At 34.5% G+C, this 16,965-nt stretch overlaps 1 protein-coding gene across 1 annotated transcript in view; it reads right to left on the bottom strand.

Moving 5' to 3' along the window:
- Positions 1 to 16,965, bottom strand: part of DNER (delta/notch like EGF repeat containing) — an 86,284-nt gene that overhangs the window by 35,811 nt on the left and 33,508 nt on the right. The window contains exons 6-7 of the mRNA XM_085298694.1: positions 10,776 to 10,929; positions 4,825 to 4,938 (exon numbers count right to left, since the gene is read on the bottom strand). Of these exons, the coding sequence (XP_085154820.1) occupies positions 4,825 to 4,938; positions 10,776 to 10,929 (268 nt within the window). The remainder of the gene's footprint in view (positions 1 to 4,824; positions 4,939 to 10,775; positions 10,930 to 16,965) is intronic.

The raw sequence follows: 16,965 nt of genomic DNA on the forward strand, positions 1-16,965 counted from the left end.
TATTTCAGGGCACTTTTGCTCAGTGTTGCCTACCTATTGCTACCTGCAGCTAGCAAAATGAAACTGGCAATAGGAAAGGAAAATCAGTTCTGAAAAGCAAATTCCAAGTCATCTAGAAGTTAAGCTCCCTCATTATAATACTGTTTTCTCTCCATTTCTTTCTATGGGATAGCTATAAAAACCATTATAGCTGCTGAGTATTTTTCAAAAATGTATTAATCTGAACGAACAGATTTCTCCCACTTCCATCAGGGCAGGTGACTTTCAGGTAACAAAATCCAAGAAGTTTCATGTGCTTGGCCAGGTGAATGCTTGCTGCTTTTATCAAAGATTCATGTTTTCCTGCAACACAGAATGTAGTTTCTCCAAACACATCATCAGGATATTAAAACTGTATGTGAGAAAACCTCAGAAACATCTTGCAACAGAGGTTTATTTCTTTGTTACTAATGTCTGGTCTGCTCTTCGTTTGCTAGAATCTAGATTTGCTCAAAAGAACATGCCACTGCTAATTTATTATAATAGTACCTTATAAACAAACTTGTCAAATGCTCGTCAAATGTCTAAAGTACTCACAATATGTACACATACACATATCAATTGTTTCTCTTTATCAACTTGACAAAGTTTGCATGTGCAAAGAACAGACCAGCGAGATTGCCTCTCTTCATCACAAACTATGATCGGGCCTTTTCCCTATGCTTTTAACTATGTTTTCAATAAATTTAATAATTGTGTAAGAAAGGTCTATTAGCTTTTCTGTCTCTCAGAATATAGTATAATTACATTCCTTTATTTCCAATCCTCTTTTGGATTTGTTTCTAATTATTATTTGCATATTGAATTCCACTTCAGTGTGGCTTCAGAATTTACAAAATTTTAGTACAATTTCTCAGTTATTTAAAGAAATTGAAGTAATCAAATTTCTGAAATGATGAGCTCCATCCCAAACAACTAACATGATATTACTGTCAATACTAAAGTATGTAATACATTACAATAAGCAGTAGAAAATCAGAGCAGATATTTGAAAGAGCAATATGGATATTWATGGAATTATCCTGAACAAAAATTTCAAATAGCTGTGGCCACGTTGACATACTTTTACTACACATGGATTTTTGGGCCACCTAGAAATTTATTTGCCAGAACATTTGAAGGTATATTCACTAAATGTGTGCTTATTATCAAGAGATTTTAAATATGATGATCAAAGATCCATACCCCAGTAAACAAGACATCCTAAATAGCATCTTCCCAATCATTTCTGCTGTATAAGCATTAAAATTGAAAATTCTGAGTAAGTTTATTCAGTGTTGTACAAGTTCTTCATTATAGATTCGAGTGTAAAATCAAATTTCCTCTTTAAATAAGTTGACTCAACATCTTCATATAAGTTTATTTCCTAACATATTCTTGACACATTAAAAGCTAGAATACATCAAAAAAAAAGTCTAAAAATATACTAAATGCAGTTTTATTAAAGGACTCTTAAGACAGTAAAATTGTCTAAAAAATAATCATGAAATGTTCACATTCAGCTTCTTTTTCAATGCCTCAAAAGCTCACCTTCCATAACTCCTCACATGCTTCTTTATAAACCATGGATCTCGTTTGTGRGATATAAATGTACCATGTTCAGATCATTTCTCACCGTTTCCAACTCACTCCTTTCTACCATCTTTTTTTCCATTTGCTGTACTTTCTGTCTTTTCACCCTTTTCTGCCCATCTACATTATATCTCCAAATTCTCCAGTCTTTTACTTTTCACACACATGTAATCTCCTAGGCTGATTTTCCCCCACCGCGCTGAACTAGCGCTTCAGGAAAAAAAAAGGTCTGTTCTCAACAAGCAATTACTATAAAGCACAGCAGAATAGCAGCCAAGCAAGAGACCTCACTTAAATCGGAAACTGATAATGTTTTTTTCAGAAATGGAAAACTTGAGGACATTAAAAATAGCAAATCTACAAGCTATCGCAGGTGCAATTTTCAATTAACTATTCTTTATTTACAAAAATAACCAAATCTCTTCAAAATCCAAACAGAAGCTCTCAAAATATGCCTCTGTGTGAGAGGATAATGTCTGAAAAGAAGATAGAAGAATCAAGGCAAAGACAGTCATTAGTAAATTTAGACAACATATTTTATAACATCTAGAAAGCAACCCTTCTYTCCCTCCACAGACTACCTAAATTTCTGAGCCCGCTGGCATCAGAACAACATGGGAAAGCAACACCGTATTTCTATTAAGCCCACAGATTGCTCCAGAGCAATAGCACTGGCCTTTGCAGACAGGAAAAATTAACACTTCTGCCCTGACAGTCTCTGTTCTTTATGGTGACAACATGAATGGGAAGCTCAGCTACAAAATCTCAAAAGGAGCATTCATGGTCTGAAGAACAGGTAATTAATATTAGATGGCATATAACCTGCAAACCTGAGAACGGATTTCTCAGATAATRCTCACGTGCAAGGGACTGAGAATCAGATATGAAGTGCACAAGACTATCCTTTCTAGCAGAAATAACTCCAGTTCCATTTTTTTGCTCTAAAATATGACTGCTCTTAGAAATGAATGATATTTTACACAGAAAGTTTCTGACAGGTGATGCAAAAAACATGTTACCATTAATGAGGTCTTTGGGCAGAGAGATATTTTTTGAAGTTGGTAAATAATTTTTTCCTTTCCTTTGGAGGAGTTAAAAGGCATATTGTATCTTAAAACTCAGAAATCACAGAAAACCTCAAGACCCCAAGAAGAACAGGAGCACAGGTTTGTAAGACACAGTAAGAACAGAAGTACTGTCAAAACAAAATCTTAAAATATCCAGAAAATGGTACGAATGTGCCCAGAGGAAAAAAGAGCCATGGGCTAGAATGAAGGTACCGTAACACACATACTTGAAACAGAACATACAACAGAACCAAATGGAAGCTGAGCAAACCTAATTCTGGATCAGCAGCAAAGAAAGAAGGCAGAAGATAAATATTTGAAAAGCAAAGGAGCCAGCAAGACTGCAGGACCAAATGCTGTAACACACAGATGGCCAAGGAGAAATAAAGCTGAAAAAGGAGCAGGACAAGTTCTGTTGCAGAATTTTTATTTAAAGAAATATTTATATATTTTAATATATATTTATAAAGCTGCTAATTTTTATAACTACAAATGTTGCATTTCAAGTTGCGGCACATCAAATAACCTCTGCATTATGCACTCTAAGGAGAGTGGCTCCAGGGAGAGAGGAGGGAAGGTCTACCTCTCCTCTGCTGGATCTGGTCCAAAATGCTCAGACCTCAGGTGCATGGCACACAGAAGAGCTTGTAGGGCAGCAACCGCCTCCGGCGGAGCCCAGCCTTGTCAGGCCGGGCACAGCYGACCGCCTGCCCCACGCGGGCTCCCCGGCTAATCGCGGCCCCGGCCCTGCGACGCTGCCTAGCAGCAGGGCCCCGCTGGGCGCCGTCTCCTAGCCACAGAACTGCAGCACGCCCAAAAGCAGGGATCACCAGCGTGGGACCCCAACCCATCCCCATATCCCAGGACCTGGCAGCATCTCCATCGGTTGTAAGAGAGAAGCTGGGAGATATGGTCAGCATATTGATTAACAGGTCAGCAGGAGCGAGTAATTAGGACACATAGAGGAAAAAAATATGTCAGTATTAAAACAATCAAAAAATCCTAGTAGCTATTTTTCCAAGTATTTATTGTTGAAAAGATATTTTGCAGCAAAGAATCCTTAATTTAAGACACTTGAACAGATTTCCTGAGAAAAATGCAAGTAAATTACTGACTAAATGCAATTATCTAATGAGTTTCTCTGAATTTCACTACTAGTTATATGGCAATCAATTTTCAGAATTCTTCCAACCGCCAGATCTACAGTGCTGTCAAAATGCCAGTGTCTGCATTTCAACATAGTTAAGTGGGTCACATATTAAAGCAAAACACTCAAAAAAGATAAGGAATCAGTTCGAAGAAGTTACAAATAACCTTTCATTGTTAAGCAAGTGTGTATTACCAGAATAGTTAAAGATGTTTACCCTTAGAGCAAGAACAAGTTGCTGAAAGAAAAAAAACAACATCCAGAGATAAACTGAGAATAGAAATATAATTAGTTCAAAGTTCTAATCTCAATTATAAGTATCTAATAGAAGACCTCATAACTGAGAGCTTTCACTCCCGATAATTTTTTTTTAAATGAACAACTTAGGCATCTGCCATTCTAGTCAGCAAAACGTTACAAAAACCATCCACTTTCAGCATCACAGTGTCCTCATTTCACATAGTTACATTCACAGTGTTTACCAATGAGAATCACTGAAAAGCTTTCATGTAGAGAAAGAAAGCAGTCCAAACAGAAAGGAGAATGAATTAAAACTTTGGGGGATTGTAAACATTCCTTTAGCTTTGAACTATTATACATCTTTTAGCCAAGCGACTCAGATGCAACAACACACAAGTCCTACAAGATAGGCAGCTTTTATCACACACTTTCTGTACAAACACAAGAGATGGAACACTCTAAAGGTCCTCAGAGTCTCTCCTCTTTTTCACAAAGCTATCGCCTGATTTCTACTGTAGAGATGCCAGGGAATGGAGAGAGCATTTCTGTTCAATATATATGCTGAAACACTAAGCTCTAACCACACTTAATATATTACTGCTGATGACAGAGGGATTTCTCATCTGGAATTTCATCTACTTACATTGATGATCTAAGGCACAATTCAAAATATATTTCCATATAACTGAAAAAGCAGACTAAGTACACCTCACAAAATACCAATTCATATGAGATATCAGGTAAGTCACTGCCCTTTACCTTCTGGACACTGACAATTGAATCCACTGATGTTGGATGAGCAGGTACCTCCATTCTGGCATGGCTGCTGGATGCAATGATCAATCTTCGACTGGCATAGCTCCCCAGTGTAGCCTACAAAACAGCACACAGCATTCAGAAAATACAGGGGAAATAATGTTTTATCATTAAATGCACTATTACATCATTCAAGTAGTACTATTACTCTTTTCTTGAATAAAATTAATCAAAGMAAGAAACAGAACCCAGGACATTCCCCCCCCCCCTTTTTTTTTTAATATAAAATTAAATCCTTATTAAGAACTTACTTATACTTCTTTAGAGAAACCTAAATAAATAGTGGAAACCTAGAGATCACAACAAAATRTATTTCACCAGCAGCAATATTCTGATAGTGCTAGTACAACAGAGGTTGTAGATGGGTTATCACAAACAGCCATATAACCAATCAAGCAGCCCCTTTTGAATAGTGTTCAAACGTATCCCAAATCTAAAGTCAAAATCCTTGAAAAGGAAGACTTTAAGCAAGACTTGCCTTTTTGACTTATTTGTGCATATGCTGAATGACTATCATTTGTTCCTACTTCTGGGCTTTGGAGAGAGTGTTTATTTTAAGTAGGAGCTGTGAAGAACTGCTCAGCACAGTTGCAAACTCTGCCAAATAAGCTTCTCAGAGTTCACAAGCTACAGATTGTGTGTACTGTACTATCTGACCATAAGTTTGCTTTGTTCCATATGTCTGAAGTCTACATAACATACCCAAAATAATGAACATACTTACAAAAAACAATTTAAATAACTAAATACTCCAAACAATTACACCACAAATACACCAYACCTTCGTCATTGTGATTTTTATTTCACTTTCCAGAAGCTGTCTTGGATGAATGACTGATACTACCTTAYGTAGACAGGCACTTTATTTTTAAAAAGGTATCCTAAATAAACTTGTAAACATCATCAGTAAAAATCATGTTTAACACTATAAACTAGGACTAGTTAATACTATTAATATAGTGCTGTAAACAGGTTAACTAACACAATGACTCCAAGGAGAGATGGAAGGCAAGCCTGGACTAGGATTTTGCTCATGAGGGAAAAAAGGAAGAYGACTCTTATTTTGATTACATAATTATTTTTAGCATAGTTGACATTCATAAGCCTGTTTGGCAGGCTAATACTTACACCCGCTCAAATCTATTATTGATGCCATCACGAAGTAGATTTCAACATAGATTCTTGTATTTGGAGTTACTACAATACTACTCTAGAAAAGGATCTGTAAGACTTTCCTCTGTGTATCTTAGTACTTTTCACATGCTATGCAGAGCTARATTACGATCCTATTTTCTGCAATGAATCCTGGAAAAGGAAACTCTGTTTTATCTGGATTAACACCTRTAACTAAACTCAAGAGAAAAAAACATAACTGAAAAACAGATCTTTACTCTTTGAGGCAGTGATTTTCTGTAATTTTAATGGGTCTCAAATTACCATAAAATTTACAAACACTGCAATAAAGAACTACAGAAAACTACGTCAAGCTTTTGCATCTACAGGCTTCCTATTTTTTCAAGTACATTCAGCTGATTATTTTTATGAACCATAACACAATATTGAATATGCTTAACTCATTTAAACATTTTTCCATTTTCAAATTGTTACCAAGTTTATGACAGCTAAAAATTACACTAGAATTCAATTTGTACCCAAAGAAATGGTGGCACAGAAAGAGGCAAGTGATCGTGCTGCTCTGCAGCTTGCTAAAAGTATCCTGACTTTCTGCCATTGTCAGAATAGCTTGAGGCAAAACTCAGAGATAATATGTTATGTCAGCTTTGTGAAAACAAGTATGTTCCATCTTATTATTATCTAGACAGCAAGTTTTCTGCAACTGAAAGAAAATATTATATGGGAATTTAATAGCAAATGTGCACTCTAAATTATGTGTTTCTAAGCAATCACCCTAGAAAAAAGTTTGTTGGTCAGATATACTTTAAGAATCATCACATCTATTGATTTTGCGCTGTTAAAAATCTTCACATTTCCTTGTAGTAGGATTAGAATAACACAATACTTTCCATGTGCTAATGGGTCTGAAACTTGCAAATGGAGGCATCTACAATAATTACACTTTTATTTTCCATTTTTTTAATAATTTTTTGTACCCAATGAAGAAGATCTTTTAGAAACTTATATGAAAAAGCTACCATTTTATGAAAAAGAAAAGAAAACAAAACTATGGGTGGAAATACCAKGCTGCTGAAGCTAACAATGATTAAGCCAGTAATTACAGACATTTGCAATTAAAAAAAAATGAAGAAAAATTTTAAAATACTTAAAAGCTAAACATAAACATAATGCATTGAAGTTATGGAGCACCTTGTAAGTTCAAGCATATAATAAATGAAGTTAACTACACTTAGCTTACTGAAGATTACAGGGGAACTCAATCACTCATAGCAAAGCCTTCACATACGGAAATCAAATACATTCATTTAATCTAATGTAAGCTTTGTGTTACACCATGGGAGGCAGGACAGTTTTTGTAGAAAGACATGTTCAGACTTTTGATATAATAAAATTTGTTTTCAAGTAGGATCAGACAAATTTTCTAGAGACAAACTGAAAAAAATAATTATGAAATTAACAAGGCACAAATTACAGTATTTTAGGAAAATCTTTTTTTAATGGAAATACATTTCCAAAAATATAACAGAAATATATTTTCAAGAAATTGGCATATACTTACTCACTGTTTCCTTTCTATGAGGCAACTCCTGGTATCAATCTAACGTTTTTTCTACATGAGTCAACACTTCATCAAGCAAGCAACTGAAATGCCTGTTCCTAACAGCAACTGCCTTTTTAACACATAAGGAGCTCTTGAAACAATGGACAGTCCAAATTTTTAAAATTAAGCAAGCATTTGATGATGCAGATATCTGTCAACAGTGTTTTCWGAGCACATGGTTTCCATTTTTTTCTGGCCAAAGTTGGGTACTTAAGCACATTTGAAAGTACTAAGTGCATATCTATAGCTTATAGCAACCAAAGCCATTATGAATTTTGCCCCAAACTGCTTTTGACTGAAGAGTATCTGCAGACCACAGATGAGAACAGCTCTGTTATAGTCAACTGATGCAATTTTGCACTGTGTGGTTTTCATTCACCAAGATGAAACCACGTGTATCTGGACTTAYTTCTCTTTTCTACAATGTGGAAATTAGACCACAGTCTTTATCATGTATTATTACCTGCACTCAGACAAACTTCTTATATGATATTCCAGTCCTTGCACACTTTAAGCAAGTAACACTCTTACCTACAATAAATATACACTGGGATTATAATAAACAAAAATACTTAGGCATTTAAATCATTATACTAATTGTATAATATTTGCTTTATCAATGCACTAGAMTTTGCAAAATCACAGTAGACATCACAGATCTGACCTGAGTGTAATAATGGAAGCAATAACCATGTTTGGAGTCTCACATATAAGCTGGAATTATATTTATGTTACTCTGCAAAAGATAGCTGTACAACATTGGAACCTTAAGTTTTCCTAGTGAAACATTCTTAAGCTTTCTGGTAAGCATAGCAGAATTATYGTAAGTGTTCCCCCCAAAGCTTTCTTTACCAAACTAAACCCAAGAATTTTAATAGAAAGCATATACTGCCGTTGTTTTGCAAGTCCTGTCAGTTAATTACCTAAGTCAGAAATATTTTAAATTAAGACAGGAAAGCTATATTCCARGGAGAATTTCATGAAAAGTCAGCAGTTAGGCCCAATAACAGCAAAGATTTGTGAGAACATTTTTTAAGAAAAACAATATTTRTTAAATACAACTACAATGAGTTTTCTCACATTGTTGAAGAAATAGAAGTTGCAGTTACTTAGCCCAGACCACAGTTTGGCACTTTTGTTTTCAACTTAAATAGGTTTAGAATCATTTTTGTATTTCTTCTGATGTAGGGATTTTGAAAATAGAAATGTAAACAAATAATGCTTGATGTAGAAGAATTTTCAGCGTATCTATCTAGAAAAGGGTATAAAAAATAATCATAAAAAGAAAACCAATTTTTTATTTTYTAGTTAGAAGCAATAGGTCAAAATCTAAAAGAATGCCAAATCARCTATATTTGGCATGACATTAGCAGTATAGATTGTTCAAATTGTTCAACTTTCAGGCTTGCTCCACTCTGATCTTCCTCTCTTTAAATGTACTTTGCAGTTAGAATTTAAATCATCACTCAACTGTATTTGCATAGACTGGTAAAGTAACAGTTGATCCATTCGCACATTTATGAAATAGAACAGAATATATACACACACTTAGTGAGCTTATGATCTAATTTCCACAGCAGATTTATTATAAATTCAGGTCTTTATATAAAAATCCAAATATACATCACTTCTTTGTTGCACATTCAGAGTAGTTTCTCTAGTTAAGAGAGAGAGTGGAAGTCCAAAAGGCATAACAAGTACATTTGTGGTAAACTCATTRTTTTTTGGCCGTGACTGAAGCTGTGAACTATGGAGTTCACAAAACAATTAGATGAAAGTACATGGTAGTCACATTAAGGCACCACTTGCATCCCCCAGCTTCTGGTTCAGTCATATTTCAGGCTGGTACTTYAACATAATCAATAGTAGCTAGAAAGTTTCTCTAGTCTGTACTGACTGTGTAATAACGTACCAGGTAAGAATATTTCCATCTTACAGGAATATAGAAACACATTCACRTCATGACCCCTCTTTTGATGGAGAATAACGGTATATTTGCTACATGTACCTCCTACATACATTTCATCCACATAAATACTCACCCAATATTAAACCATATCACTCAATGAGCATTTAGAGACAGCTGCCAAAACCTGATTAAATTATTAATTTCCTAATCTGATTTTTATAACATAATTTATATTCTGCAGAAAAACAYCCTGTAAGGATCTTCCTTTTTTTCAAATAAGTTCTCTTCCCTTTTCCTGTAATATCAACTGACTAGTTAACAATCTCATAATTTAACAGTCGGTAAATTACTCAGATTTTCTACAGAGCTGAAAATGGTTGGCAAAATGCTTGTTGGAAGCAAAATAAATTAGCTACCACTGGTCTTATTCTTAGCTTGCTTTTATTTTTAAATAATTTTAGAAAATATACRTTGAAGTGACTCTTCTATTATGATAACTGAGTTTGTCTTTGAAATGTAAGATTCAGATAGCACTGAGTTTTCTGTAACAACCATTTTGTAAGAAGGCTTTTCCATCAGCATGTAATATTAATTTACCCTCCAGCATTCAACTATGACCATCATATTTAGTTTAATTCCAATTAAAATGTCTCTATTCATTTTGATCAAAATTTTAAAAGAAATCTTCATATAGTAAGTTCAAAGAATACAAATACTTGATCCTTAATCAGATTCACAAATTACTTAGTTTAGACTTGGCACTTCTAAAACACCTGCAAAGTTCAAGTTAATTTTGAGGAACAATACAGCAGCTGCATAGTTCAGAAAAAAAAAATTTCCATTTGACCAGTGCATCTGAAAAAAAGTATTTACTAGATACAATGAAGCCACACTTATTGAAAGGTTGGTTATAATACATATTCACATATTAAAAAAACAGATTAAGGAAAAGTTGATTTTAGGGAGCAAACTAACTCCTACTTTGCTCATCTCTTACTGCTAAAATTCTAACCATTATGAATAATTCACTCATTAGGTTGTGGTTCAGCTGTATGGCAGTGTGCTTTCAACAGCATTGCTCACAGGTGAAGAACCTTTGCTCCTTTTAAAAACTGGCCTTGTGTTCTCATAATTTTTCTGTTTCTTTCTTTCCTAGTATCTGAAGATGCACGGTTCACTTCTCTGCAAAAGACACGTACAGAATGTTAAAACAAAAATGCATTATTTAAAGCGTAATATAATACCTACCAGRCAGGCAACTGCATGTGAAATTTTTTCCATCGTGTTTCTGTATTAGATCCATGCAGGTTCCGTTGTTCCGACAGGGCTGCCTTCGACAAGCATCAAATTCTTCACATAGAGCACCTAGATACTCATCGTCACAGTCACAGAAAAAAGTTGCCTAAAAACAAGGAGAATATGTACTTCACAATGAATTTGCAATTACTGTTTTCATCAAGTACTCTACTGAAGAAAGAGGTTTTCGTTGATTCTATTTAAAACCACAGGAGCTGCCATAAACCCATCAACATAAATGTCTGCATAAAGTTACCCACTAAAATACTAAACCTGCTCCAATCCTTCAGTTAAGATTTTTAATGATGTTGGGGAATTTCATCTAAGGAAGGAGGTTGGGATCACATTCCTAATACATCAAAAACTTTTTTTTTTCTTTTTTTCACCCTATTTTTTGTTCTGTTCCAGAAATAATGGAATTATTCTGTTTCAAAATAAATATGAATTTATAGAATGGAATAATTACCAAAATAAGTAACATCTGCATCTATCAGCAGAAAATCGTACTACAGAGATGCACCTCTATGTGTGAAGGGCAGAGCTGGAGTCCCAGAGACTTACTTCAGGAGTTTTAAATAAAACCTGACAAACACCTTCAATTCTGCTAAAAGAGGTCATCTTCGAATGTATTTGGTACATTTTTTAAACTCATTGTCTAATAAAAGATAAAATAGCAGTACATCTATTTGAGAAATCTGTTAAATACCTTTAGTAGGCATAACATGGCATTCTTCATTTTTGTTAGTAATAAAATAATTTAAAATTAGATTTTAAAAAATCTTTAGATTTTAAATCTAAAGTTGCTGAGGAAATCTCCTAGGATGGAATACAGAAAGCGCTCTCATCTCCAGTACCCATTTAGATTAAATAGCTTTCCTTCTTTGTTCATTAAACACTAGATGGCAACATCACTCATTCTCCCATACGTTACAAAGCCAAGATCAGCACTGGTGAGAACGCAGCTGTTCCGCACAAACATTGTAATGCAAAGTACAGCTTAGCATGTGCATGGAACTAGAAATAAAGAGATGGGTTTAGTATTATATTTGCTATTTTTACTTATGTTTGCTTTATATGAATAAACAGCTGTGCATTAAACAAAAAAAGAAAATAACAATCCTTATACAAATAAAAACTGTACTCCGTAAACCTAAGATCTCATACTTTCTTTAAAAATATTACACAGGTTGAATCTAAACAAGAATTAATAACATTTCTCCAAAATAACATACACATCATTTTGCATTTATCAGGAGTGCTAAACATGCGGTCTAAGCATGTTCTGATATTTGCCCAAGTCTGCTCACAAAACAGCTCTGAATCTCTCTCATATGTTAGCAATGACAGGTTTCTAAATAAGGCTGTAGTTCAACTGAAAGGCAAGACAGGCAGGCAAAAAACACAGTCAAAAAATATTATAACTGTATAAAAAAATACTATCTTCATATAACATAGTAATTTGCTTTGAAGATAATTCACATAAGCTGTACAGATAGGTGGCTGGCAGGGTGAAACATCACTTTTGTCTAAGAACTGCACCACTAGCAAAATGTATWGTAAGTATTTGCACATTTCCCTAGAGCATTGGTGGAAAACCCATCAACTCATAGGTCATTTTGGTCCCTAAAGACAACAGCTATCAGTGGTTTCAAAATAAATGTTGTCCTCAATATCTCAAAACATCAGAGCACCCACTGAGCACAGCATAGGATCAGGACYCAAGTAAAGAGTGCACATACACATTTCCTACAGCATCCTTCACAGCTGTTTTAACTCTTTTTTGATGCTCTGTTATTCATTTCAAGGGCACATGGTCATTCCTGGAATGGAGTGTTAGGTTTAGGCTTAACTACAAAATCGAGGTTGCTCTCTGTAAGGCAGTGAAGCCAACTGCTTTCTCCATAATTTACCTATTCCGGATGAGCAAAGTGAGACACTATACTAACCACAAGTTAGCATTATTTCTTAAAACATGTACAAAGAGGAGGAAAGAAGGGGATAAGCACAGCCCTTCTATCTGCCTTCCTTGATCAGCAAATTCAGATGTCTTAAGATAACCATTAACACCACATATAGGTTTTTCACTGAAATGTAGTTAAAGAACTGCATCACCCGTCAAGGTAGTTTTCCTGTTATTGCAAAATACAGGGCTGTACTTCTAGAAAGGTTTATCGTGTTTTAAAAACAAAGATTTATGAAATATCACAGTAGATGATTCAGGAAAGACAACCACAAGAATTGCTATACAACATGAATTTTGTTGTGCTACACAGCATGTCTTCACACAGCATATTCAGTTCTGCTTTTTCTTTTTTTTTTTCTCTCTCTCCCCTCCCCCCCCCGACTTCTTCTTATAAAACTTTGAGACAAACACAAAAGGCTGGTCTAGTAACAGTGGATACTGAAACAAAACAGTGGAACACTTTCAAAAGTGCCCAGATTTCCTATAATAGTATAGTAAAATAGTACAGATGAAGCCCATGAACTGTACTACCAGCAGTCTCCATTCCTAACTGTATACTCCATTTTCCTTCCATTCTTCTCATCTAGAAGACTAGATGAACTGCAAAGATACGTGCATGTTACAAATATAATGTCTAATACAGATTCATAGTCAAATTCCTAATTAGATCACCTAGCCTAACTCCCTCTGTAATGGGAAAAATTCCCCTAAGATGCCACGGACACAGTACGCCTTTCCTTACTGTCAATATCATGCCAAAGGAATCAAATAGAAGAGTTCAAAGAGGAATAACTTTAATATTAATTTTAACTCTATTAATGACTTTCAGAGAAATAAATCAACCGTTTTAGACTAATCTCCTACATTTTTATATATTTTATATATTTGTAGTTGATGTGCAGTTTCCATTTTTTGTCAGTCATTATAAAGTTACTGGAGATAAATCAGCATAAAATAGTTATGCTCTTTAGCCTATAGAAATAATGATCAGGTCTGAATTACAGAACTACCATCCTTATCAAAATAATGTATCAGATATTAAAATAAATACAACTCTGAAGCCTAGAATAATAATGTATACAAATAAAAATAAATATACTCTTTAGAGTACAATTGAGCGTATAATTAAAGTGGGAAATTCTATATCTTGCTAAACATTAGAATTCTCTATAAAATTAAAATTTTATTTCTAATAGTTCTTAGATACTACCTGCAAATTTTACTTGGTATTCAAGTATCTAACCATGATCTGTTGGGAATACTTCTTTTAAATATCACATATTTTCTCTCAGAAATACAGATCCCTCTGCACTTACGTAGCCAAGACTGGTATCTTGAATACTTAGTCATTCTCAGATTAATACCTCAATTTAAATAGTTATGTTCCAAGCTTTTTAGGCTCTTTTCATTTAAAACGATACAAAACACAAATACACTGATGGCATTGAGAGCAAGATGCACTAACTGAACCATTCGTTGCAGAGATGGGCACACCTGTATTGCCTCTGCCACTAACTACATGGCTCTGCCTGCACTAAAATCTCTTTTAGAAGGAATGGAAAACTGCAGCAGAGTCTCTCGAGGAGCAGGGAGGGACTCCAATGCTCACAGGTCAAGCAGCGGAGCCAGCAAGCCCTGCATACAATCTCTGCTACTTCTGGACCTGAAACAGTAAATGTTGCAGTCTGATTTTCCCCTGGTTTTGGGCATCTCTTTATCATGTATCACAGTGCAACAGAGACATGCACGAAGCTGTGCAATGGCGGTGTTGGACCTTTTAAGACCAACAACTATGATGATCTACTGGATGACGTAAATGAAGTATTCTGCATAGCACCAACATTTCATTTGGCGCATTGCCTATGGAAAGCGAGACATACTTTGCAAATTAAAACTCAAATGTAAGATCCAGTGAGAATTGACATTTGAGTTTTAATTTGTCAAGTAAGTCTCTGAATTAGATGTTTTGATTAAAATTTTTACAAAAATTTGGATTAGCTTTGAAGTTTGGATCAGATTCCAGAGCAAACTTTGCTTAAGTGCAGCAGTGCTCAAATATAAAGTTTAGAAATATATACACGAATGAGCAAATTTTTGTTGCAGATTTCTGTCTTGTTGAGCAGATTTTTGTTGTAAATTATGTAAAAAGGACTATGCTTGCAAAAAGCAAATTGGGATGCTGCAAATATGACTGAAAACATTTCTTCATCTCCTCGTGTTCCCAACAAAGTAAAGCTCTCCACTATGCAAGATGTTCAGAGTATTAATGTCTGTATTATGTATGGTGGAGTAAGAAAAACAAAAACTCAACATGTATGTTGGCTAGTGCTCCTTCATAAGATTTAATCACTTGTGTTTGAAACTAAAGCTAATTATTATAATGTTAATATATTTAAACAATGCAACAATTAGTCATTTGCTCAACAATATTAATGAAATAGGCAATTAAAAAAAGCCTAGATAATATACTTTTACAGAAGTATAATATGTGGGAATATTTTACCATAAAACACGGTTAACAAAATGGGTTTTTAGAGCAGCAAAAGAAAACCATTGTAGCACTTTAAACAGTAATGCCTTATGACAGATAATAGTTCTGATATACAGAGAGGTTATTCTGTAGAGAAGATCAGGTGTCATGGTTTTCATTAGACATGTCAYCTTCACTTTTCCCATATAGTATTCCATGATAGTATTTCCCATGATGGTATTAAATTTTTATTGAATAAGTGACATATGCTAGCATATTTGAGGAAAACTAAATGCAGAAGAAACTACACACTGCCATGCTAGTATTAAAGTCTCTATCTTAAAATTCCAAAACAATAATCTATTATCAATAGACAGTCTGTCTGTGTATTTTACTTGATTATGGAATGTAAATTCATACATACACAGAAGGTATGTATCCTTTTGAATGGCAATAAAACAAATTCTTTATAATAATTTTTAGCCAATCCTGTTCTCTGTAAGCATCTTATTATAAATATAGTACATTTATTTTCCTATTYTCAATAAGCAGAAGTGATAAAGTGCTCATCAGATTCTAAATTTCAGATTAAAGACAGACCACAAAAGCTCATCATTTTTTACTCTAGTAGAGATGACCTTAAGATGACCAGAACAAAATGAATGCCTACTTTTCCCTTGTTGAGAAAGTCATTCAGTATTCATTGAAATCCTTACAGTAAGTTACTATAATGTTTGAACAAAACTTTTCTGAGATGAGTATACATATTGTATTTAGGACTATTTTGTATTTAGAAATTAAGTCTGCCTGAAGATGTGTGCTGCACACATACATGGGGCTTTTTAAAATTATCCATTATTTATATATATACATATATATATATATACATATATATATACACACATACACACACACACATATATATGCGCGCACACACACGTATATATATGTATATATATGTGTGTATGTATATATATATATATATATATCTCAAGTGAATCTACCCCACAAACTTCTAGCCCATATAGAAGATGTGTGAATCATCACTATTCAATTCAAGCAGTTGTATGTCACTGCAATAGAGGCTAGTTATTTTCACATTAATCTCAAGGGTTCAAATTCAATTCCAACCAAAACTTCGTATTTGCATAGTCTGTTCTTCCACATTTAAACTGGTGAGCTGAAGTTATGGGATGCCTGTAGGAGAAATGACTATGTCTCCACACGGACTAAGTAGAATTATGSCTCTCAAATCCAATGGATATTCAAAACTCCACTGAAAAGTCTATGCAGAATCAGAAATCACACACACGCGCGCACACACACACACGCGCACACACACAAAAACCTCTCTCTCTGGGCTTCGTACTAAGGTTTCTCCTTTTCATTCACAACTAAATTGTTTGAGGATCTGGTGTAAAGCTGTATATATAAAGGTGAAACTGATATTCACACTGTGATGATGCCATGACCAGTATYATCTTTCCGACATGTCCACACTACCACTGTGGAAGAACATCAAGCCCAGCAGCAAAACAGAGCTACAAAGTTCACACAAAGAAGAGAATGGGAGATGGTACCACTTTGACTCAGCATCATCTCACTTCACAGAACTTGGAACAAGGTGRTGAATTTTTGTTCTTTTCAATGACAGCAGTAATTGAAAAAAGAATCTGTCATTAAAAACTTTRTTATGTCTACATTCTATT

This window comes from Rhea americana, unplaced genomic scaffold, assembly GCF_003343005.1.
Source record: "Rhea americana isolate MKP2758 unplaced genomic scaffold, rheAme1 scaffold_14, whole genome shotgun sequence".
NCBI lineage: Eukaryota > Metazoa > Chordata > Aves > Rheiformes > Rheidae > Rhea > Rhea americana.